General features: G+C 46.5%; 1 protein-coding gene across 1 annotated transcript; it reads left to right on the forward strand.

Annotated features, from left to right (window-relative positions):
- Positions 1-4: 4 nt before the first annotated feature.
- AASDHPPT (aminoadipate-semialdehyde dehydrogenase-phosphopantetheinyl transferase) lies at positions 5-25,950 on the forward strand. Its single transcript, XM_047071500.1, has 6 exons — positions 5-216; positions 2,542-2,767; positions 15,435-15,556; positions 16,197-16,358; positions 22,294-22,365; positions 24,008-25,950. The coding sequence occupies exons 1-6, from the start codon at positions 34-36 to the stop codon at positions 24,170-24,172; spliced, it is 930 nt and encodes a 309-aa protein (XP_046927456.1). The 5' UTR covers positions 5-33; the 3' UTR covers positions 24,173-25,950.
- Positions 25,951-26,309: the final 359 nt, after the last annotated feature.

The raw sequence follows: 26,309 nt of genomic DNA on the forward strand, positions 1-26,309 counted from the left end.
GCCGGGGGCGGTTGCGGGGTCCTTTCTCCGTGCATGGGCTCGCCCGCGCGGCGGTGCTCTTCGGTGCCTGCGATGGAGGGCGTGCGTTGGGCCTTTTCGTGCGGCACCTGGCTGCCGAGCCGCGCCGAGTGGCTGCTGGCGGTGCGGTCGATCCAGCCCGAGGAGAAGGAGCGCATCGGCCAGTTCGTCTTCGCCCGGGACGCCAAAGCAGCCATGGTACTACAGGTTTGCGGGGGGTGGAAGGGCCAGGGCAGCCGCCCCCGGGGGTCGTGGGCCTCCCGGGCTGGCCTATACGTGCGGGCCGGGCGGCCGGGCCTCGGCGAGGACAGCCCCTACCCGGTGGGAGCCGCGCGGCCGCGGGGGCGGTGATGCTGGGGGCGACGCCGCCGCCCGCCCCGCGGCGAGGGCTCTGCATCATGCACGTCCGGGGTTGTCAGATCTTCATCTTACCTCCGCGCGGGTCGTGCACCTGCCGGTGCGATGCTCCAGTCTCCACGTCCTGAGAAGGTCTGCGCGCGGTAGGCCCTCGGAATCCCTGATGGCCTCACTTTGTTTAGCTCTGCACGCCGCCCAGCTGGGGGAGGCCTAGGCCAGCCTGAGGCCTCGGAGAGTGGGCCCAGGACGCGGGCAGGGGGGCGAGTCCCGAGAAGGGGGTCCTTGGCCTGAGGGAGGGGGCCTGGGCTGCGGGGAGGGGGATGGGCCGAGTCCTGGCGAAGGGACCTGGGCTGCAGAGAGGGTTCCTGGACCGCGGGGAGGGGGCCCGGGCCGTGGGGAGGGGTGGGTCGAGCCCTGGGGAGGGGGCCCCAAGGTCCCGGGTAGGGGTCCTGGGCCGCCAGGAGGAGGGCCGAGTCTTGGCAAGGGGACCTGTGCCGCGGGGAGGGGACTTGGGCTCCGGGGAGAGTTCCTGGATCGCGGGGAAGGGCCCCGGGCCGCGGGGAGTGGGGGCGAGTCCCGAGGAGGAGTCCTGGGCCGCGGAGACGGGGAGCTGAGCCCGGGGAGGGAACCTGGGTCGCGGGGAGGGATGGGCCGAGCCCCAGGGAGGGGACCTGGGCCGCGGGGATGTGGGTGGGCCCAGTTCCGAGGAGGGTTCCTGGGCCGCGAAGAGGGGGGACTGAGCCCCAGGAGGGGTCTTGGGCGGCGAGGAGGAGGGCCGAATACTGGGGAGGGTTCTTGGGCTGAGGGGAGGGGTCCTGGACCGAAAAGAGAAGGCCCGGGCCGCGGGGAGGGGTGGGCCGAGCCACGGGGAGGGGCCGTCTTAGGCATACCCCCGTACTGACTCTATACCTTGGGGAACGATGATTTAAACGGAATTACTTATGTTAGTGATATATTTTTAAGCAACATATGGAAAGTTGCATTTGGAAATTATCTCTTCTGTAGACAGCATTTTGAAGTAGCTTGTAGTTACCATCACTTCAAAGACCGCCAGTTCTTGAAAATGCCTCTGTATGGAAACGCCTTTTCCTTTAGAAGGTGGGCTAATTGATAATGTTTGGAAGGCATATTGGTGAATTTTTTTAAAACTTTTTTTTATAATTTGTAAGAAACCGTAATGCAGAGCGTTGTGAGTTTTAAAAATCATTGTTAGAATCGAAAGGTATTTTATAAAATATCATATGTTTTGTTACTTGATATCTTTGGGTATTTTTGTGTGGTTTTAGCAATTTATTTACTAATTAAAGACGTGGGACACTGGGAGAGGTATGAGGTATATGTGAAGTAAGTCATGCATTGCTAATTGTGTGTGTGTGTTGAGAGAGACAGAGAGACAGAGAATGGGGGAGGGGCCGAGATAGGGAGAGGTGGACTCCCATGCTGTCAGCACAGAGCCCACCATGGGGCTTGATCTCACCAATCTTGAGATGATGACCTGAACTGAAATCAAGAGTCAGGCGCATACCCTACTGAGCCACCCAGGTGTCCCTGACTTGCTAATTATTGTAGCTGAGTGATGTGTCTATAGGGTCTGCATGTACTTGGACATAGGCAGAAAGATGTAGGAACAACAGGGTGGTTCCTTGGGAGATTGTTTATAATAGCTAAACTAGAGCCAGCCTAAATGTCCGGTAATAGGGGAGTAGTCCGTCAAGAGGAGGACCTTGAGAGTATGAAGTACTATGCTACAGTTAAAAGGGCACAGACATGTGTAATCCATGTGTACAGACATGAAATAATTCCCAGCACTTGCACGTTGTAAAGCTTATGGGTGGTGCAGGCCCGCTTAGAGTAGGATCTCGTATAGGAGATAGATAGCAAAAGCATAGCTAAATGAACACATATTTATTTAGACACGTCGTGAAAAGACCAGAAGGGTGCCAGTTCTTAACATTGGTTACTTGTTGACAGGAGAGACTTTGACCTTTTCTTCTAGCTTCTTAAGCATTGCTGAAATCTTAACGCAGTGTGTTTCGTACTTCTGTACTTTTAAACACTTAAAAATGAATATATTTTAGAAACCACAAAAATGGACTTTGTTACAGGCAGCGTATTTGAATCTTTAGTACACATCAATACATACTATGTGTTTTGCTTACTTAACAGGCCGGTCGTCTGATGATGAGGAAATTAGTTGCAGAGAAATTGAACATCCCTTGGAATAATATTCGTTTGCAGAGAACTGCAAAGGGAAAACCAGTTCTTGCGAAAGACTCCTTGAATCCTTACCCCAATTTCAACTTTAACATCTCTCATCAAGGGGACTATGCTGTGCTCGCTGCTGAACCTGAGCTACAAGTTGGAATTGATGTAATGAAGACTAGTTTTCCAGGTAATGTTGCATTTTTGCAGCGCACAGGTTACCAGTCTTGTGTTCTCAGTTCTTATCTGTCCGAAGACTCGGGCCAGGAGGTGCGTTACAGATCTTTAAGTTTAGGAAAAATGTGCTCAGTAGTCAGAGGTGCTGTAGCTGAGAGAACATGTATCTGAAGAGGGTATATTTCCCTTTTTCTGTGAATATCAGCAAACGTCTGTGGAAAGGAAAGGTTCTCTGAATTGAGCACGCGTGTAGTGCTTTCCCTAGAGGCAAAATGAAAATAACAAAGGTTTCCTTCTTGGATTATACCCTAGCTTGTTAAATAAGAATACATTTCAAACTGTTTTCGAAGATTGTTAACTTTTCTAAAGAACGGTTTTTCAGTAGCTTTTTGCATTATTTAAATAATGTTAAACCAAAATGAATTCCATGAACAGTCCATTTCGAATGGCATTCTAGTTAGAAAACATAGTAATTATATTGTAAGAACTTCGTTTCATTCAGGTATTTTCCAGAATTCATGAGTAACTTGTTTGGCTTAAAAAGAAGAAAAAAACGAAAAAAGAAAACAAAAACATCTCCTTGGTGAAGTATGCTATAGTCCTATAGTGGAGATGACCTGTATTTCTGGAATATTTTAATTACAGCTCTTTGGAGCACATTTACATGAGCGAAAATTAAGAGCAAGCCATTATTAAAATATTTAAGTTGCTTATATTTTGTGTTAGGTATTGGTAATTGGTGACCGTAGGAACTGCTTACGTTGACTGTGGGGTTGAGTATTCAGGCAGTTTTACTAGAGCACAGGTTCTCTTAACTGCTCTGTAGTTTTCATCACCTGTAACATTTAGTGAGCACTTACTATAAGCCAGCACGTTTTATTAAGTGCCTTATTTATATTGTCCATTTTAATTGTTCCAACCACCCCAGCATCAATACACTATTTGTATGAGGAGGTAAGTAACAGGTTAAGAAGAAAGGTGTTAATAAGAGAAAAACATTTTCCTAATTTCATGGTATAATTTCCTCATCTCCACACTATCTCCACCACAGTCTTTCCTTCTGTTGCCCTTACTCTGGAAGATTTGTGTTAACTTTATCCCCTGCCCCATCTCTGCAGAGATGACTTCTGTACTGGTTAGCTGTCACCTCAGCCTTACTAGGGACACCTCTGTGAGCCACAGTCATAGGTCGGTTCTTTTGTCGTGAGCCCTCCTTTATTTCCTTCATTCCACTACATATCTCCGTTTATAATTATTTGTCAGGGTAATTGATGGTCTTTCTCTTGGTCCTCAGAGCCACATGAGAGCAGGAACTGTGAGCTATGTCCGAGGCTGGCTGCTGTCATATCTCTTAGCACCTGCCTAGTTCAGGTCATAACATCGTTGGCTCGCTCTTTGCCAGGTGCATGAGGAAGTGCTCTGTGTCTTGGCTGGAGGCCTTCAGAGTGTGGCTGTCTCATTGGTCACGGTTGCTGTCGGGGTGTTCCTTTACCTCTCATTGCCACCACCTGCTTTTTTCCTCGCCCACGCTGTTCTCAGATTTGCAAAGGAGGCTCTACTAGTGACAATGGAGATTCTTGGCCTAAAAATTCCTGGATAAACATCAAGGCACCAAAAAAAAAATTTTTCTTTTTAATGTTTATTTATTTTTGAGAGAGAGAGAATGCGAGTGGGGAGGGGCCGACAGAGGGGGAGACACGGAATCTGAAGCAGCCTGCAGGCTCTGAGCCCAGCGTGGGTCTCACACTCACGAGCCGCGAGATCATGACCTGAGCTGGAGTCGACGCTTAACCCACCGAGCCACCCAGGCATCCCGAGGCATTTTTTTTCTTAATGTCCTAAAATTGTTCACCACGTTTTGTGTGAATATGCACGTGTGTGTTTTTCCCAGGACAGCATCTGGTTTGCAGGAGCGTCACAGAGAGCTTATTTGGAAAAGCCACTGCTAAAAAGGAGATGTGGCGAGCATGGGAACGAGCCCGTGTGCTTTCATAGCTTCCTTTTGTCCTTATTCCAAAAGTCAGAAATTATTTGAGAGGCCACTGGTCCTTTGAATGCAGTGCGCACAATGACACAAGAATGGCTGGCCACTGGGGCTCACAGCTGCCTTGCAACTTTGCCTGTGAGATAGATTTTACTACCAGTTGGCTTCCTGGGGACAATCTTGGCTGATGGTCAATACTGGATAAATAAGTAACTACTAATTAAAATGGTTTTTTTTAGGGGCGCCTGGGTGGCTTGGTCGGTTAAGCGTCCGACTTAGGCTCAGGTCACGATCTCACGGTTCGTGAGTTCGAGCCCCATGTCGGGCTCTGTGCTGACAGCTCAGAGCCTGGAGCCTGCTTCGGATTCTGTGCCTCCCTCTCCCTCTGCCCCTCCCCTGTTCATGCTCTGTCTCTCTCTGTCTCAAAAATAAATAAACGTTAAAAAAAAAATTAAAAAAAAATTTTTTTTAATGTTTTTATTTATATTTGAGACAGAGAGAGACAGAGCATGAGTGGGGGAGGGACAGAGAGAGAGGGAGACACAGAATCTGAAACAGGCTCCAGGCTCTGAGCTGTCAGCACAGAGCCCGACATGGGGCTCGAACTCACGAACCGTGAGATCGTGACTTGAGCTGAAGTCATTTAACTGACTGATCCACCCAGGTGCCCCACTAATTAAAACTTTTAATAATTAAAAAGTTAAATGAGCAAAAACTGAAAATTCAGTTTCCTATTATATTTTATTAGGACACCTTCCCCACCATACACATACACCTTTTTTTATTGATCTTATTTGGCTAATCACAGTGTCTAGACCTTAACTCTTCTTTGCTTCATTGCCAAAAAGCTTTTGCTGTATCTCCACAGGGGAAGAGCAGTTTTCCGGTCACTGCGCTGGTTCTCAAGTGTGAATGGACAGTTTATCACTCAGTGAGAGAGGGAAGTAGACTGTTCTACTGCAATGGGGACTCATTTGAATTGCTCTGCTTATCAGAATAAGTGATAGCCGAGCAAGGCACGTTCCCCAAGGTTGCTGAGTGATGGAGGGCACAACCCAGGCCGGCAGCAGAAGCATAACTTTGTGGCGGACATTGTTAACCAGATTGTCTTCCAGGTCGGAGTCAGCTGTTGGGGCATCCTTGGTGTGTGGAAAAACTCCATTCCATTTTGTCTTCTGTTCCTGTCTGCAGGGAAGCATCATGTAGGAACTTGTTAGCCATTTCTGCTGGCTAAAAGTCCTTCCATCTCCCAGGGCTCCCGTCGCTGCTGGTAGGGCACTAGGGAGTAACTGCTGGACCCAGGCAGCCTTGGGGGGGGGGGGTCTTCTAGCCAGATGCCCACAGCTGGAGGGGGATGTGGCAGCTGCTGCTGTGTTCTCTGCTTCTTGGAGAAAAGAGCTGTTGCAGGGCTGGCCCTCAGGAAATAATCGTTTAGTTAATGTCCAGGCAGGAGGGCTTATAAGGTGCTGGGGACCCCAGGATGGGTAATGAGCCAGTGCAGCACATTTCTAACTCCTGGGGACAGGTGTTCTGTAGGTCCTCGTGATAATTTGCCACCCCGGATTGGGAAATTGGTTTTTCCTTCATTTTCTAATTTTTATCTAGCATCAAAGCCTTTTGTGGTTAATGAGTATAAAAGAAAATACAGTTCTATGAGTTTTGTAGTTGTGTTCCCACATTTACAAAACAAGACGAGATAGACACAGTATCAAAATTATTATTTAGATTTGGGAAAAGACCAAAATAAGTTTTTCCCATGATTTTACATTTTCAGATTCCCATTTTTATTATAAACTTAGCTGGATAGTAATTGGCAGGACAAAATGACTCGATGTTTTGAGATTTGGTACTAATTTAATAACTTAGAAATGACTCGAGGCACTGTTGTCTAGAACAGCTGCTACATAAATTGAGCACAGTGAGTATAAAGTGCACGGTGGGACTATGAGGTAGGAGGGTGGTCTGGTCTTCCTGTGTCCTTCCACCTTACTGTTCCCCGTGCAGCTGTAATAGCTTCCTGACTGCTTCCCGCTTTTGTGCTGTCGGTACAGTTCTCTGTATGGAGTGCAGTGGTCTTTAAAAACACCTACAGCAGTTTTCTCAAAACTCTTGGGTTGGTTCTTAATAAAATCCAGTCCCCTTCTCATGACCATGTGTCCTTCTTGTTGGTACCTCTCTCTTCTTCTAGCTGCTGTCCTTGTCTTTCATTGCTTCGAGTAGCAAACTGCTCTGCGTCCTTGCAGAAACACTGATCTTTCTTCCTGTCCTCTCTTTTCCTGAGTACCTGAGACCTGGAGCGTGAGAGGTAGTTAGTTACTCCTTCAGTTTTTTTTTAATGTGTATTTATTTTTGAAAGAGGGAGACTGAGAACAAACAGGGGAGGGGGAGAGAGAGAGAGAGAGGGAGACACAGAATCTGAAGCAGGCTCCAGACTCTGAGCTGTCAGCACGGAGCCCGATGCGGGGCTCGAACCCCTGAACCGTGAGATTATGACCTGAGCCGAAGTCAGATGCTCAACCAACTGAGCCACGGCACCGGCCAGTTCCTCCTTCGAGGAGACTTTTCTGGCCACCGACTGGCCTTCTTTTCCTCTGTGTGGCCCTTCTCATTTGTCCTGACAGCCTAACTCCTGGACTGTCGTCTGTCCTTCCTCATTAGATGAGGTTGGGGATTGTGGCTTCTTGCGGCTTTGCTCCAGCGCACCCCATACTTAGCCGAGGGTGCAGCCACCTTGCAGGTGCTTGGTAAATATTTATCACATGTGCAAATGAGAGGAGTCTTAGGCTTGGCTGAATGTGTTTGTTACAAATGAGAAAGTGAGAACACATCCATGGTGGAAAACGTCACAAGAGAAACTGTCCTGGTCAGTGAGTTGTGGTTACAAGCGTTTCCTCCCGTTGAGTCGTCTTCCTCGCCCTCCTTTGTCTCCACTGCCTCCACTCCGCTCCCATCCAGGTCTCACCTGCTTGCGCCCGAGGTTACTTTCACAGTCATTCCCGCGTCCGGGCTCCCGCTCTCCTGGACCTGCGTTCTGCAGGGGTGCTTACTGACCACGTTTGTCTTCTTTCAGCCTGGACACGTGGAAGCAGGTAGCTGAAATAAGTCACACTTCCTTCTGTACTCCGACCTCCTCCCTGGAAAACCAGGTCTTCCCAGCAGGGAATATCCCCTTCCCAGTTACAGGGTGGGGTTGGCTGTGGTGCACCTTCCTCTGTGCTGATGCTTCTATGTGTGTTAGAGCCTTGATGTATTATCTTACTTCGTCTTTTGATGCCCAGGACCAAGTGCTATTTTTATTTTAGAGACTAGAGTAAGACCCGGCCCTAGGTGACAGCTAAAGTAGATCATGGAGGGGCACCTGGGTGGCTCAGTCTGTTAAGCGTCCAACTACGGCTCAGGTCATGATCTCGCAGTTGGTGAGTTCAAGCCCTGTGTAGGGCTCTGTGCTGACAGCTCAGAGCCTGGAGTCTGTTTCAGATTCATTGTCTCCCTCTCTTTCTGCCCCTCCCCTGTTCATGCTCTGTCTCTCTTTCAAAAATAAACATTAAAAAAAAAAAAAAAAAAGTAGAACATGGATTTGTGCCCAGGATGCAAAGCCCACCTACGTAGTCTGTAATATGTGGCCTGTCTGTGCTAGATTGTATTGATTCCTGTTTAAGGTTTTACAGGTACAAAGTATGTGAAGCATTCTGCAGAATGGGGTTAAATGAACTTAAGGTTTTCATGGAGGAATTCATGTCTAAGCGTATGAAAAATACAGCGAGAGGGGACTGGCTTTACCATTTCCTACGAGTTTGTTAAGCATTGTAAACACAAGAATAGAAAACTGACAGTTAACAGTGAGAGCCCGGTGTCTACACAAAATAATAGTTCAGTGGGCAAAGATTATTGATTAAATGGTGCATTATTCTCATCACTAGAGCAATAGCTTATCGACTACTCGAATTTGTGATTTGTATAAACTGCTTATCAGTACTTTCTAATCATTGTATAAAACTTCTTTACATATTGTGGATATTAATAGTTTATTGACCAAATTTGTTGTATTTTGCCCATTGTATTATTATTTACCTTTTAAATTTAGTTATATCTTTGGCCATATGAATTATATTTTTTTAATTAAATACATCTATCTTTTGATTGATAAATTTTGAATTCTGTCTTATTTGGAAAAAATAATTAAATTGATATAAGATATTCTCTGCCCATAGGGTGGAGTCCACTAGATTTTGTTCTAAAATTGCAGTTTTAGGGGCATCTGGGTGGCTAAGTCACTTGGGTGTCAGACTCTTGGTTTTGGCTGAGGTCATGATCTCAGGGTTTGTGGGTCTGAGCCCCAGGTCAGGCTCTGTGCTGACAGCATGGAGCCTGCTTGATTTGTTCTTTCTTTCTTTCTCTTTCTCTCTCTCTGTCTCTCTGTCTCTCTTCCCCTCTACCACTCATGCTATCTGTCTCTAAATAAACTTAAAAAATAAAATTACAATTTTATTTTTACGTTTAAATCTTTAATTCTTCTACACTTTGTGTGTATGTGATGATTTATATCCTAATGGCTAAACAGTTCTACCACCAAAGCTGGATAGTTGGAAGGCATAGACATGGACAGTGCCTGGAATGATTGTGTACTTAACAAAGGTTAGCTCTGAGGTGGTGGTGGTTATATGCATAGAGTGGTGGTTTTGGGTTTTGTTTTTTTTTAATGTTTTATTTACTATTTATTTTTGAGAGAGAGAGGGAGGCACAGAATCTGAAGAAGACTCCAGGCTCTGAGCTGTCAGCACAGACCTAAAGTGGGCCTCGAGCTTGTGGACCGAGAGATCGTAGCCTGAGCTGAAGTTGGACGCTTAACTGACTGAGCCACTCAGACGTCTGTACAGTGATGGTTTTAAAATGGTGGTCAGGATACTAAAATCAGCCAGGCTGCTCCTCAAAATGCAGATTCCTTGAAACCCCCCCAGACCTACTGGACCAGAATCTCTGAGAGCACAGCTGGTTTCTCAGGTGAATGTCAGTCGTATTAATGTTTGGGGATCCCCGTACTTGGTATAGTTTACAGATCCAGCAGTGAGGAAGTCCGTAACCCGTCCCTTTTTTTAACGATGGAAGTCATGAGAAAGCCCTTAGACCCTTGTGTTACACTAGAGAACAAAGTTAGAGTTAGGTTTTCATGACGATTGCTAGAACACAGTGGACTTGTGTACTCTCTCAGACTTGTGGAAGCAGGATGCCTGTGAAGCTAGAAAGGTCAGAGGAAACCAAGTCCGCAGACGTGATCGGTTTCATATTAAATCTTCTCTCAGAAACCAGGAAATACATTTGTGGCACATACGACGGACAGAGGTTAACCCTGTTAACGTACGAACTGCTGAAGTAGCGACAGGAAAACCGCCCAGACATGGTGAATGCACAGGGGATGCAGTGCCGCGCCTCGCAGAAGAGCAGTAACAGTGTGCACGACAGCAGCGCCCCTATTTGTGAGGAACTGAGTAATTGGGGCCCTTTACACGTGTGTTCCGTAATCTCCCCCGCTCTGCCTTGTTGGAAGCTTTGGAACTACCGAGGTTGAAAGGACTGTCGGCACAGAGGCGATGGTGCCCGGACGTGAGCGTCTGACTCGTGGGCGCTGAAGCTGTCTGGAGTGTGGGTGCGTCTGCACACGTGACGTGCGTCGTGTGCCTGTGCCCTGGTTTCCCGGGGCTCCAGAGCGGCCACTACGCACTCCTGTGTTAGACCCCAAAGGGTTGCGATGTCCTCAAGGCCACCAGTCAGTCAACAGGGCCGCGCTCCTCTGACGCTCTAGGGAGAACCCCTTGTTGCCTCTTCCTGGTTTCCTGGCCGCCCTTGGCTTCTAGCTTGGCCACCTCGGTACCACCTGCATCTTCCTAGATTCTCTCTGTGCCTCAGTGTTTCTCCGTCTCTGGATACAGGGCCTGTCCTAATCCACTGTGACCTCATCCTAATGTGATTCCATCTGCAGACTACCCCTGAGGTTCTGCGTGGCCATGAATTTTGGGAGATGCTGTTCAACCCAGTACGGTTCATCCTCCACCTTCCCCCATAAATGTATCTCTTTCCCACGTACAAAATAAATTCATCCCGTCCCAGCCTCTCCAAGCCTTAGCTTGTTCCAGCATTCACTCTGACTCCAGCATCTCTTCTGAATATCATCAGCTCCAAAGCTTCGACGTCTCATCATGTGGATGATCTAACTCAGGTACAGGTGAGGCTGGGTATGTTCCATGGCGGGACAGAATTCCTCACTCTCCTGTGAACCTGTTAAGCTAGAAAAGAAACCATCCGCTTCTGTAACACCTTGGGGGAATAGGCACAGGGTAGACTTTCCCATTTCAGGAGGGTAAAGTGGGAAAGGGAGGCCTTGGGCCCCAAGCAGGTTGAAAAGCCAACAGGGCAAACTTTGTATGGTTTCGAGGCCTGAGAATAGTCCGTGTCCCCTGCTCTGTTTCCTGGTCCTGGGGCCTCCCCCACCCTCTGGCCCCTCTACCTGCCTTCAGGGGGTCCTGCCCTCTTCCTGAAAGATTACACATTTGCAGCCCCTGAGTCCCGTTCTCGCTCTCCAGGCCTGTTTCTTGCCACATGTGTTGATAAGGGCATTTATATAGGCACTACGAGCTGCTGGGGTTCAGGACTGCCTGAGTGGGGGTGTCCAGCCCAGGTGTCCGCATCTCAGTCTGTGCTCTCCTGCTCCTTTGTCAGGATTTGTGAAACGCACCTGAGGACCTCATACATTGTTGCTTTATTCTGGGTTTGTGCCTCGGTAAATTCCCACACAAGTCCATCATCACTGTGCACATACTGGCTCAAAGTCTAGAATAGAAGTCTGTCCCTTCCCCGCTCCTGTGGAAGCAAGAATATATGTAATCCAAAAAATGGCACTACTAGAATTTCTAATTGGACTTTTGATCAAAAGCTAAATTTCACTATTTCGAAGCACACAGATGGACAGGGCTCAACCCCTCCCTAAAGTAACAGATCCCTTTTAAGGATGGTGAACACATTGGTGACATTGGGGGACAGATTGACGTAGGTGGGCTTTGAGGTTCTGGTACTAGTGGGATTTCTTTTTGTAGGTTTGCAATAGCAGCTTGAGGTGTTTGTGTGAACTCTTTGTTGTGGGTTATTACTGAATGTTTAGTCAACCTACCAGTTGGTCTGTGGTCTCGATTAGTTGATCGCTATGAAGCTTAGTACCTAACACTGCTTTTCCTAAAGGCTAAGCAACAAGAGGGGTAATCTGGTTTCCGTAAATGTGGTTAGTGGTTTTGTTTTTCAGTCACTTCATCTTCCTTACCTATCCCCTTCAGCATGTGGTGGGATGATTAAATCTAACTCACAGGAAACATGAATACGTGATGGTATTATTAGGTGGTTTGCCAGATTATATGTTTGATAATTATGCTGCCTTCAGATCATTTGAGGGACAAATGTACTGTTCTGGTATTTCCTACTGATTTTTCTCCCCCCGCTGCGAATTCCAATTTCCTAGGTAAACTACCTAGCAGAGGACTCACCCACTGTGTATTTCCACCATAGTGCCACACTGTGGCGCTCTTGTGCTTTGGCCAAATTAATTAGAAAATCCTCTTTTTTTCTTGCTGTCACAGCTCTTATTTTGTGGAATGGATAAGATGCTCTCAAAAGTATATGAAAACGCCCTCATATTGGGTACTTTTTTAGCTGTACATAATCAGTTTGTGATTGCTTTCAGTGATTGTGCTAGATTGCTTTTTATGTTCATCATTTTGTTTTTTATTAGCATGCATATTTTTTCTCTTGATTGCCCCATATTACTTAGTTAAAAAATCAGAGGGCTTTATCAGTTCGTTTTTTATTAGCATGCATATTTAATCTTTTTTGTCTTGATTACCCCATCTTATTTAGTTAAAAAATTAGAGGGTTTTTTTGAAGGTTATGAAGAAACCAACAAACAAAATGACATTATAGATGACGATAGGCATATATTTTTAACTATGGCATTTGGGGCAGTGTTCCATTAAAACTACAGTTCTCAATGGGGCGCCTGGGTGGCGCAGTCGGTTAAGCGTCCGACTTCAGCCAGGTCACGATCTCGCGGTCCGTGGGTTCGAGCCCCGCGTCGGGCTCTGGGCTGATGGCTCGGAGCCTGGAGCCTGTTTCCGATTCTGTGTCTCCCTCTCTCTCTGCCCCTCCCCCGTTCATGCTCTGTCTCTCCCTGTCCCAAAAATAAATAAACGTTGAAAAAGAAAAATTAAAAAAAAAAAACTACAGTTCTCAAAATATACAGTGTAGTCTCCAAATCCAAGGTAGCTGTTTTCCCCACTGTTAGTGTTTGCACTGTGCCAGAACGTGTTCAAGAGGAAGCAGTTGATGATTTACCTAGATATAGTGTTCCCCCTGTTTAAATTCTCCAGATTTATTGTCACTTTCGAGTGTCATTTCTCAAGCCACGCCATGTGCTAGTGCTGCTTGCTTTCTAAGGAGACTGTGTTTAGTAAGGGCCTTGAGGGAGGTGTTGGGAGAGTGAAGCACGGGACCATCAGAGGGATCCCCCTCCCCTGGGACTCCAAGATCAGCTAATATTTCAGTGCTGTTACGTGAAATGACTTGATAGGTCTGCTGGGCTGCTTTTAGGAAGTAACAGTATTTTAGCAATGTGAACAACACAAACAGTAAACACTAATTGAACTTGTAAACTATTGAAATGTATTTTTCTTGAGAACAGAGTGCCAAGGAGAAGATAGTTGGATTAAATGAGTCTGTTGAACTTGAAAGTAAACGAGAGTCTCTGTCTTGATCTGTGAAGGACCACATATCACCCCCCACAGGATCATCGGAAGTATCTCCTGGCTAAGGAGGACACTCTTAAGTCTGCTGAAATGGGAATGGTGGGGGATCGTGAACAGTTCTGTGGAGGAACTGATTTTTGATACTTTCTACCCTTGAGATCACTATGGGAACGATCCTTGGTTGCTGTAGGACCGGCTGTAAGCTCCCTGTGGAGACGCAGTCCATAGCATTCCGGTGTGCAGTACTGGGGAGTTTCTAGAGCGAAGTTAGCGGTGAAATGCCAATAACGCGTGAAGCACGGGGATTCAACTTCTGGTCTCCAGACAGGCCTCTAACACCCACAGAGCGTGTGCTGGTGGCCGTCACTGGAGGACTTGTAGCCAGTGGGAATGTCGGATTTTAGAGCTGGGTGTTCTAGAACTGTGAGTCGGAGTTAACACAGTCTGCAAAGGGACGGCCACGAAGAGGAAGCCGTGCTCCGCGAGGAACTGTAGTCGTGAACTAAGGACACGGGACAGCAGGGCATGGGGCAGTAATGGACCAAATGACGGTTCATTTCGTTTATCCACGTGGTGAACGTTTGTGGGCCTTCTGCCCAGGGCCAGGCTCTGATGGGCTCTCCAGGCTGGCCGTGTGGGAGGCCAGGCACCATGACTGACCCATGTGTGACCATTAGTTCTGTACACATTTGTGTAGTATTTACAGTTGACATATTTGCAGAATCAGTAAACAAACACAGAAGCATCCTGTCTAGCGGTAACGATAGATAAGCACATAGTTCTGTTTTGGAAAAATATGAGAGACATATCTTGTATTTTTAATTTGTGTCTCAGCTCTCAATTCTGAGAATCGGATTCCTTGAATTATTTGTTATTTATGTTCAGGATTCTCTGTGATATTTTATTGTCTGTGGAACAGAGGGTCTAGGGGGTATATCTCAATTTTTTTGAAAAAAAGCTTATTTCACAGTAGCATCCCTGAAAAGGCAGAAGCTAGCATCTGTTTTCATTTGGAAAAGTCAAATAAGAAAACATGTTCAGAAATCATTCCTGTGAAGGAAAGAAGTGTAAAGTAGTTTTCCAAAGTGGTAACTTAGAAAAAAACAGAAGAACAGGAGTGCCTGGATGGCTCAGTCTGTTGAACGTCCAACTCTTGATTTCAGCTCAGAACATGATCTCACAGTTGTGAGATCCAGCCCCGCGTCGGGCTCTGTGCTGACAGCACAGAGCCTGCTTTGGTTGGGATTCTCTTTCCCTCTCTCTACCTCTCTGCCCATCTCCTCTTGGGCTTTCTTTCTCCCAAAATAAAACTTAAAAAAAAACCCTCGGGGCACCAAGGGTCTGACTTCACCTCAGGTCATGATCTTTCACTCCATAAGTTCGAGCCCCAAGTCAGGCTCTGCGCTGACCGCTCAGAGCCTGGAGTCTGCTTTGGATTCTGTGTCTCCTTCTCTTTCTGCCCCTCCACCTCTCCTGCTCTGTCTCTGTCTCTGTATCTCTCTCTCTCAAAAATAAATAAACATGAAAAAAAATTAAAAAAATAAACCCTCAGCTTTCTAGCAGTTCTCAAAAACTTACAGTAAAGGAATTGCTCTTTTTTTCTTGTTCTATAACAAAGTAAAAAATGTAAACCCCAGAGGAATATAGCTCTTTTTTAAGAGTGTTTGTTGTAGATTTCTGATACTCTACCACATCTAGTTCTTTTCCTCCATGTTATTTAGAATTTATACCACATTTGGCTGGTAAATTGTATCAGATTTTCGGAAGGCATCTATCAATACAACTGTGTGTTGTTTTTTTCCCATTGTTATTTAATCACAGAATTTCACTATTTCTATAACTACCCTTGTGTTCCTGGGCTAACCCCTGCTTGTCACTGTCTGTTTTTAATTGTGTATTTCTTCAATTGACAGGTCGTGGTTCAATTCCAGAATTCTTTCATATTATGAAAAGAAAGTTTACCAACAAAGAATGGGAAACCATCAGAAGCTTTAATGATGAATGGACTCAACTGGATATGTTTTATAGGAATTGGGTATAATTTCTTTCTAATTTTGAGAGTTAAAAGCCCATGATGACTCATTGTCTTCACTAAAAATCGGCATCAAAGTCCTTTGGTTACTAGGGGAGTTCCTACAGTGTTTAAAACAAATGGGTGATTGTTGGGAACTTTGTGATTTTTTTCTTTTTTCTTTTTTTTTTTTTTTTTTTTTGCGGCATAATTAAATCTTAATGACAGTTAAGAAAATGGAATGTATATTCAGTGGTCAGTTAGAAGGTACTTGCTCTTAAAGCTCAAACAAGACATTTCTCACAATGTTTAATGTTTTCTTTTTCAAAGGAACTCGTACACACGAGGCCTTATTTAACACTACAGTAATATTCCCTATATGGCAGAAAACATGCCCTTCGTGAGTTGGTTAATTTAATGGTCATGACAGGGCTTTGAGGGAGGTGCTGTTACACCCAGAGCGGAGGCCCAGGGGATCAGATGATTGACCGTGTGATCCCATGTCTGGTTTGTGTCTGTGCTAGTGCAGGGGTAAAAGTAATGATAACAACTTGGAGTCACCATGTAGCACAGAGCTAACAATCCAGATGTGTTGGGCCTGTAGAGTTTATGGAGATTTTACCCGCTGAATGCTCTGCTAAGAGAAAATTGTTCTGTATTTTAGGCCCTGAAGGAAAGCTTCATAAAAGCCCTTGGTGTTGGCCTAGGATTTGAATTGCAACGGCTTGAATTCGATATATCCCCATTAAATCTCGATATAGGCCAAGTTTATAAAGAAACACGTTTGTTCCTAGATGGGGAAGAAGAAAAAGAATGGGCATTTGAGGTAAAAAACTTATCACTTGCTGTAAGAATTTCTTTATTTTGTGCATGTCTGTGAGATTAATTAGGGGAGGCTACTCTATGAAAGTGGGCACGACAGGAAGCATTGTTGGTGCCCTGCAGGGGTGGGTCAGGGACCCTGGTTGTGAGCGCAGCGTCCTGCAGGGGAGGTCAGGGACCCCAGGTGTGTGAGCGCGGTGCCCTGCCGGGGGTGGTCGGGGACCCCAGGTGTGAGCGTGGTTCCCTGTGGGAGGGGGGGGGGCGGTCAGAGACCCTGGGTGTGAGCTCGGTGTCCTGCAGGGGAGGTCAGGGACCCCAGGTGTGAGCGTGGTGCCCTGCCAGGGGTGGTGAGGGACCCCAGGTGTGAGCGTGGTGCCCTGTGGGGGGGGAGGGGTCAGGGACCCTGGGTGTGAGCTTGGTGTCCTGCAGAGGAGGGTCAGGGACCCCGGGTGTGAGTGCGGTGCCCTTCAGGGGGGCATCAGGGACCCCGGGTGTGAGCGCGGTGCCCTGCAGGGGGCGGTCAGGGACCCCAGGTGTGAGCTTGGTGCCCTGTAGGGGGGCATCAGGGACCGCGGGTGTGAGCACGGTGCCCTGCAGGGGGGCATCGGGGACCCCAGGTGTGAGCGTGGTGCCCTGTGGGGGGGGGGAGTCAGGGACCCTGGGTGTGAGCTCGGTGTCCTGCAGAGGAGGGTCAGGGACCCCGGGTGTGAGCGCGGTGCCCTGTGGGGGGGGGGGGGAGTCAGGAACCCCGGGTGTGAGCATGGTGCCCTACAGGGGGGCATCAGGGACCTTGGGTGTGAGCGCGGTGCCCTGCAGGGGCGGTTAGGGACACGGTATGAGCGCGGTGCTCTGCGGGGGGGGGTCAAGGACCCTGGGTGTGAGCTTGGTGCCCTGCAGGGGAGGTCAGGGACCCCAGGTGTGAGTGCGGTGCCCTGCTGGGGGTGGTCAGGGACCCCAGGTGTGAGTGTGGTGCCCTGTGGGGGGGGGGGGGTTCAGGGACCCTGGGTGTGAACTCGGTGTCCTGCAGAGGAGGGTCAGGGACCCCGGGTGTGAGTGCGGTGCCCTACAGGGGGGCATCAGGGACCCCGGGTGTGAGCGTGGTGCCCTGCAGGGGGGGGTCAGGGACCCCATTTGTGAGCGTGGTGCCCTGTGGGGGGGGGGGGGTCAGGGACCCTGGGTGTGAACTTGGTGTCCTGCAGAGGAGGGTCAGGGACCCCGGGTGTGAGCGTGGTGCCCTGCAGGGGGGGGTCAGGGACCCCATTTGTGAGCGTGGTGCCCTGTGGGGGGGGGGGGGTCAGGGACCCTGGGTGTGAACTTGGTGTCCTGCAGAGGAGGGTCAGGGACCCCAGGTGTGAGCGCGGTGCCCTACAGGGGGGCATCAGGGACCTTGGGTGTGAGCACGGTGCCCAGCAGGGGTGGTTAGGGACACTGTATGAGCGTGGTGCTCTGCAGGGGGGCGTCAGGGACCCCGGGTGTGAGCATGGTGCCCTGCAGGGGAGGTCCGGGACACCATGTGAGCGTGTAACATTTAAGCTGATCCTGGAAAGATAAGTCCTAGTGAGGTAAGTAAAATGGGAAGGGAGAAGCAGAGAAGCCGCTCTGGAATAAGAAGAGCTTTTAGTGTGTGAACAGCCAAAGGGAGCCACCGTGGCCGTGATGAGGACATTTGAGTGAGCGTACAGGCCTCTTTCTGTATTTGGTCTCTGGCCCCAGCAGGTCTTGCTTGCTGGAGACAGAAACCAACACAAGCCCATTGAAGCCAGAGATACAGCCTCATGGGCCGTTAGAGTGATTCCTGTAACTGGGCCCCACAATCAGCCAGAATTGGAGACTAGGAAACTCAGAAATCTTATCGTTCACTTTTGCCTTTCTCTATCCTGCCCTTGCCTCTCATTCTTCACACCAGCTTTCTTTACTTCTCTGTTCCGTGTGGCAGGAAATGGGGCTCCCTCCACTTCTGCACATAGCAGTTTGCAGCTCAGAGCTTGGTGAACTGCCTTTGTGTTTCCAGCCCGGAAAGACCTGGAGAGGGACTCCCTGGCCTGGCTTGGGCCAGGTGCTTACCTCCTGACCGGTCACTGGTCCCAGGTGGACTCCTGGGATGGGCCCAGCTTGTTGTGTGGAGAGCCCGGCAGCCATGTGTAATGTGGCTGTTCCTGGTGTCATCGCCGGAGTGGTGTGCAGGGAGGCTTGGTACAGAGGAAGGAGGTAACGACAAATGGATAAGATAGGAGCTGTTGACTGGTGTTCTCCAGGAAGCTTAGCAGGTGTGAAGTTGGGATAAGATCGGGTCGGTAATTGAAGACCCAGTGCTGTCTGTGATGCTGTGAGTAAGTGAAAGAGGCACGGACACTTCTGTGACTCCTAGGACCATCTTGAGAGGTGCCGCACACGAGAGAAGAGAAGGGATGTTAAGTCTGACGAGCCGTAGAGACACCCACATGAAGGCGTCCGGTGAACAGAACAGGGGCTGGGTTGGCGGGGGCCGTCCTCATCACGCAGGCGGGATTTAAAGGGGCAGCTGTAAAATTGCTTAAGAGAGAGGAGAGAGGCGCAGGACAGTCTTAAGGATGCTGACAGTTGAAGGTGGAGTGGAAGAGACCGAGGAAGAATGACCAGGATGGCCAGAAGTTCTGGATCCAAGGGCGGGGTGTGGTGAGAAAGTGTGTTCACCGCATCACAGCTGCTGACATAGTGAGTAAGGTCGGGTCTTTGAGTTACAGGTCACTTGTACAAAAAAAGCACGACTTAACAATCCACACCGTTCTGAGAAATAGTGTTTGGGCTGGAAACAGGATAGTGCGTGTGGGAGGCTTACAGGTTTTACTCATGACCGTGTGCAGCCGTGAACAAGTGTGAACTACTGACACTCCTGCGTTTTCTTCCTCATAGTGTGAGGACTAACTAGCTACGCTGGAAAAAGCCCCATTTCTGGACACAGATTTAAAAGCAAGTCTGGGGGCGCCTGGCCGGCTCCGTGCAGGGAGCATGCCAATCGGTCTTGCAGGCCCCGCGGTGGATACAGAGGTTACTTAAAAATAAATTCATTAAAAAGTAACCAAAGATTGCCTGCAGGACACTAGAGTGAGGGATGCGTGCAGGTACCGGCCTCAACTCCAGGTATCGGTCTGGAAAGCCCAGGTGATGGTGCCGTAGGCCCAGGACATTGTCCTCGTTCGGGCACAGCTAGAGGGCAGGGCCATCCTGCCAGGGACACAGTGAAATTCTGCCCCTAGAGGAACAGGGACATTGGCTTCCCTGAGGACTCAGAAGGAAGTGAAAATCCAAAGACCACAAAGCAGGTTTACAGAACACCTGCTCAGTGTCTGAAGACATGTGAGGGGAGAGCGTGGCTGTGCGGTGGGAGCTGGGAGCCCCAGGGAGGGCACAGGTGCAGAACCACCTGGAACAGCATCTGGACAAGAGGACCAGAGGCTGCTGGGCTCCTGCTTGCTTGCCCTTCAGCCTCGGGCCATCAGCTCCCATTTCTTCCACCCTGTTACCACCTTGCAGATTGCTCTCCGTTCCTCCAGTGTCCCCCAATCTTCTATTCTCATTTTTCCAAGACCACCTCCCCCTCCATTCTTCCCGCTTCTCCTTTGACAATTGAAGCCCAATTCCATTGCCTTCTCCTGCTTTCCTGTACGACTGTGCTTTTTTCCTTCCTTGTGACATCACGCATCGCACCTCATCATCTCTCGGCCCCTTGTTTTACCTCCTCAGTGCTTGCTGAGGGCAGGGGCACTGACAGCTTTGGTGTCTGATTTATAGACCGTGACTTACTATAACGAATGCCAAGGGCTTTCCACTTCCCTGAGTATTGTACCCCGCACCTGGAAGGATAATTCTCAAGAGAAAATATGAGCTCTTCTGCCAAGAGGAATGTCCTATTCTATAGGCTCTCAGTTTTCACAGCCAGTTGCTGTTAGGAAGGTTGCCACCAAAAAGTTCCAGATGAGGAGGTTACATGGAATAGTAATTCTTTGCATTGAAGGGAAAGTACTTACAAAGGTAGAAATCGTAATATTGATGAGATACATTTTCAGTGCTAGGCCACTGGGGAAAAAATGATAAAATATGAGTGTTTCAAGTTACAGCTTAAACTGTTTTTCTTTGTTCCTAAGATGGGTAAGTACTAAGAAAATAACATGCAGACTTGCTGAAGCAGATTAATGTTTGTAATCTAACACTAAAAGGATAAAATATTCTTGCTCCCTTTTGGTTTGTCAGAGATTATAGGGAAATTCTGGTATTTACAATAATTTTATGGATACAATTTATAAAGTTAAGAAAATCTTGAAAATTTAGAAAGTCTTGGAAGTTAAACTTCAATCTTTAGTTCAGTAGCATTGAATGAACTCGTGTCAGTAGTAAGTTGCTAGTTTCATTTCCTTTTTCACCTGATTCTTAATCGTGCACTGTTCTTGGCAAGAAGGATTTAGTGCAGAGCTCACCACACAGGGCTTCTCATGTGGGTTCAATGAGTTGTTCCTCATGAAGTGGTTTCTTTATATCTGCCGTGTCAGATGCCATATTTACCTGTTGCTGATGAGGTCTGAGTAGAGAGGACGAAGCTTTATGGTGAAATCAGTCTCACTGAATTGTGGCTGATGATGAGATAATGTGAGTAATGAGCGGGGCATCCTGGCATTCTAGTGGACGGCCCACAGTTCCCTCTGATGTTCCCCTCAGATACGGACACCACAGAGCCCATGATCTGAGAGATTTTCCCAAAGTAGTGACAGCTGAAACCTGTCTGCATTTACGATGCTCATGCTGTCAGCATATTCAGTGTGAGCAGTGGAAGACCATATATCAACAAGCGTAATTTTGTTCATAATAATGGATATCGTGGGCTTGTTTTTAGTTAAATCTTCTGACATTTAGCTGGTTATATTTTTTCTTCTTTTAACACATCTGTCCTTACTGGTTTTCTTTCTTTTTTTGTTTTCCGCTCATTTGGTGTGAAGATATGAAGAGGATACTATCTCTGATTATAGTTTCCATTTCAACTGATACCTTATGAAGGAATGTCTTAGGTGTCTTTTCATTGAAAATTTTAATAGTTTTGGAGGTTTTAATTTTTCTTTTTTTAAGTTTATTTTGCGAGAGAGTATGGGAGGGGAAGAGAGAGAGTCCCAAGCAGTCTCCGTGCTGTCAACGCAGAGCTTGCCACGGGCAGGGTTCAATCCCATGAACCATGAGATCATGACATGAGCCTAGATCAAGAGTCAGATGCTTAACCGATGAACCACCCAGTGCCTCTATGGTTTTAGTAGTTGGGAATTGAGGTAACTGACTCGATATCTATTCTAAACCCCCTTCCCTGTTGCTTCAGACATAGGGGAAAACAGAAAACAGTAAACAGTGTGTTAAGTCTTAGCTATGAATTTCCACTGAGTTTCCAGGGGCTGTACTATTTAGTTACCTGAATGCTTATAAACCAGTGTTCCAGTCTGACTTTTTACATATACACTTCAAATGTCACCTGTGAGGGCTGATGAGGACCCAGATGTGCTTCTAGATACAATAATCCATCTTGTTATCAAGACATGACAGCTGGAAGCAGCAGTTGATCCTGGATGAGCTCTGGTTTTGGAAGGGGGAAATGCTGTGAGGACATTATTGGATTAATTCACAAAAATTGGATTATAGGTAGTCGATTTAAGTATTCTTTGAATGTCAGTTTACTGAAGCTATTAGCTAGTGTGGTTGTATAAGAGAATAAGAGAATATCCCTATTAGCAAATACATATTGAAGTATTTACAAGTCAGGGGCCACGATCTGTGTGACTTCTTAAATGGTTCAAGGGAGGCGAGGGAATATATGTGTGTGCGTGTGTGTAGAGAGACAGGGAGACGGAGATTTAAAAATGGAAACAAGTGTATCTGCGTTTGCACTTTCAGTAATATGTTATCCACTACCTTTTATTTTTCAGGAAAGCAAAATAGATGAGCACCATTTTGTGGCAGTCGCTCTGAGGAAACCGGACGGATCTAGACGTCAGGGGGTAAGATTTTAAGATTTCTCTTACTTCTTTCTAAAAAGCATGAATCCTTGTTGAATGTGTTCTTTATTGAATAGAAGCAGTCATTGGGTTTATATCCTGTTAGAGGTGTGTGTTTGTTTTTTAAGATCATAGATGTAGAAGAGTTTTACATGATCAAATCTTTAAGATCGTGGAATTTCACAGTAATTTTTATAAAGCATGTTACCTATTTTTTCACATTCGTGAATATTACAAAAAATGTCGCTAGTATTGTCCTAGTGCTTATGTGTTGGTAGAAGTTCAAGATAATCACTGTCCCAGGCATCTTACCAGTGGTTTCTTCCCCATGAACTGGAGCTGGGTTGAATGTAAAGGTTCAGTGGAGGGTGTTGAGTGATGGCATTATCTGTCAGATGGAACGCCTCTACCTTCTGTAGTAATCCCCCAAATGATTGCCAAAGTGACAGGGCCAGACACGTGTGAGGCCCTGTGTCACGCTGCTATGGGACACTGGTCTCTGTTCTTCCTGCCACGGTCTGTTCTTTTTTTATTGTGCTGAGTTGTTGAGTGAAGAAAGTGAAACAAACCAAAACACCCTTCAGGTCAAGGGCCCTCAGCCTCCATGTACACAGTTGTGATTCTGCGGGAATATATTTGTAAGGAATCCTGGTCATGTTGTAATAATTGGAGCTATATGCGTGTCCTTCTTTCTCAGGAATCCACGTGAGACACTGTAGCGTGATCAGTAGATATGTGTCGTTGCTGCTGGAAAATAGCTCGATGCACAGACAGTACTCTTGATAAATTATCAAAGGATTAAAAGTCTTCTTAGATACTTTAATTAAAAGGGGACAGTATGTTAAAATTGACCCCTCTTATCTGAAGATATTCTGGCCTTGGTTACTTGTCCTCGTGTGATTTAGTCTCAGCTTTACACTCTGCAACTCTCTTGTTTGTATAGAGCTTTATACTTGTGTCACTTGTGGACACGTGCTGCCTCCTTGTTGTGGCACTGCAGGGAGCCTGACAGGCCCCTGACCTGGTGGCTGGCTTCCAGGCCCGCGTCCGCCATTTAACCTGTTGTGAGAGGTGGCACCAATTGGTGGATCTTCTTGATGTTGAAGAAGGTCCACCCTGGGCTGAGTTGCGAACAGGGGCTATATCTGAGAATATAAGATGTAGTTTCAGGTTAGTGTTGAGTGATCATTTCCTATAGAAGTGTTGCGTCTCTTGTGTGGTCATGGGAATTTTGTCACATCTGTCCCTTAGAGTGTTCCTCACAAGTTTGCATTGTGGTTCTCTATCAGAAAAACCTACCTGCTTATGAAAAGTTACATATTTTGGGGATACTTTTAACTCATCTTTTGGGATCCTTTTAACTCCTCTATGAGAATTTTTGGATGTGTGGCTTAGAAATCTACATTTTAAACATATACCACAGGTTAGGTACCAAAAAGGTTCAAGAATTAGGTTCTTTTAACTTGTTATACTGACAACAGTAACATAAGGAGTAATTGCAGTTACCTAGAAATCCTGCTGTGTTGCAGTTTAATATTACTGACATGAATAATTTGGTCTTATTTCCCATTTCCCTAATTATGAAGTTGATCATAAGATTCACATGCAGTAAAACAGTGAGGTAATCTCTTTTTTTCCCTTTTAGGTTCCAGCTCAAGATGATTCTAAACCAACTCCGAGGGAGTTTAGTGTCCTCACTTTTAATGATTTAATATCATCTGCTGTTCCTATGACCCCTGAAGATCCTTCGTTTTGGGACTGTTTTTGTTTCACAGAAGAAATTCCAATACGGAATGGTACAAAATCATGATAGGATTCCCCAAGTAACAAAGGAAAATGAAAACTGTTTGTAATCTTCTGTATTCACTAAAACAATAAATGCCTGATAGTATCCAATTTTATTTCAAAAACCCGTTTTTATAAAAGCAAACCACTTTTCCTATTAAAAACACCAGGTTCTCAGTTCAAGCTAATTCCCTAGAACACACGTTTACCTCTTCTTTCCCAAATCGTACTGGATTGACAAAAGGAGTAGAAAAAGGAGCAGAATCTTACAGTGATAGGTGCTTATTGTAGAACAAAGTAGAAAATCGAATATGGAGAAAGGGAATATGTAAATTTTTATGCTTCAGAGATAATGATTCCTAAAACCTGAAGTTTCTTTCCAGACCCTGTTCTTGGCAAATGAATCCATATTAACCACTTTCTTTTTTTCATGGAAACATAGTGTTTTGTAATTTTTTTATTGGCTTAACTGTATATCTCCTGTTCATTAGTCTGCATCTGTGGCTTAACTGGCGCTGAAGTCGTGACCAGAGGTAACAATATCCAAGTAACCCTGGGGCATTTATCATCCGAATTGGCACACGGTTCCAAGGTGCCCGTAACCTCAGCCTCGGGTTATCGGTTCTGCCTGGGGCTCCTGTCCCTCATGGAGAGAGCTGCTCCCGTAACGTGAGCCTCACATCTTCATAGGATTGGGTCTAAAAGGCAGGAAAGGCCATTTCTCCCCTCAGTCTCATTGTCATCCGTGAAGAGAACTTCCCAACAGACCCACAATGTTTCCCCCCAGCTTCTCTTGACTCAGATCGGACCCCTGATGTTAATGGCCTCTGTGGGGAATAGACCCGCGGTAGGGAGCCCGGCGAGGGTGGGGACGTGGCATCGAGGGCGCCCAGCCACCTGCCATCACAGGGAAGGTCTGGTTCGCACCATGTGCACCCCTTTCCGTGCTGGACGTTGTGTCCGTGTGCGCTGTTTACTATGAACACTGGTGTAGTGAGTGTCCTTGTGACCACGTGTTGAGGAACATGCTTCTCGTCCTTAAGAGCATTTCTGGAAGTGGTTCACAAGGCTTAAACAGTTCTAGAACTTTGAGAAGAAAAGGCCGTGTGGTTTCCACTTCCAGCTAATGTTACATGTGAGACCACCCCTCCGCCTACCCCCCCACCCCACCCCCGTTCTCCCTGGTCAGCTGTACAAATTCTCTGTTTTTTTCATTTGATCTTTGCCAATATAAGTGAGAAATGGTGTCTTGTTTTTAAATTTGTATTTTATTACAAATGAGATTGATACATTATTGTTGTTACTAGCTGTGTTTATTCCTTTCTTCTGAACCAGTTGTTCATAATCTTTGCCTGTTTTAATTCAGTGAATTAGCACTTAAAGTGGGAACAAAATCTAGAAGATGCCAAGATCATCACGTCAATGACAGAATCTGTTACACAGCTGTAGTGCATGTCTTGGGGACTTTAAGTCTTGTTATTGTGGGATATCAAGAAGTGAAAGAATTCTGTTGTTTTTGTTACTAAAATTAATAATTGTGTGTAAATTGCATAAAATTAGATAATTTGCTTAGTAAAAAACACAACTGGAATGTTTTGTAATTTTTTATTTTATGAAGCATGCCCGAATACTCCAAGCAGAGCAAATAATGTGTTTTTAAAAGATCAAGTAACATATAAAATAGGAAACCTTGTTGTCCCTTAGCATGAATGTAATAGTGATATGAAAACCTGTCATCTGTCTTGTCATGATAATAAAGCAAATAACGTCAGTGAATTTTTATGAGCCAGGCACTGCACTAGATTTCATGTTTTGTTTTTCTGTTTCTTAAAGTTACACATGGTTTACAGAGTCTAAAGAATCTATAGGCTCGTTTTTCTGAGTGAGAAATACCACCCCTTGACCTCATTCTTCCATTTCCTATCCCCCAGAGCAAACTCTTTTTGTTATCTATTACCATATCTTTGAATAACATGCTTCTGTTTTACTTGATTTTGCAATCATGGGCATTCTTTTAATTTCTAGTTTCAAAAGCTTGTTCTGTTTCCAGTCCATTATATATTCCCTTCCTGCCCCCTCTTCCCAGTATAATCATGTGATTCAGTGCTTACATTGTTGACTGATTTAGAACCTTTACATTTTATTAAGAATATGTAAAGCTG

Source organism: Lynx rufus, unplaced genomic scaffold (genome assembly GCF_022079265.1).
Source record: "Lynx rufus isolate CCGP_SWC_20201006 ecotype Redwood Valley unplaced genomic scaffold, mLynRuf1.p SCAF_9, whole genome shotgun sequence".
Classification (NCBI taxonomy): domain Eukaryota; kingdom Metazoa; phylum Chordata; class Mammalia; order Carnivora; family Felidae; genus Lynx; species Lynx rufus.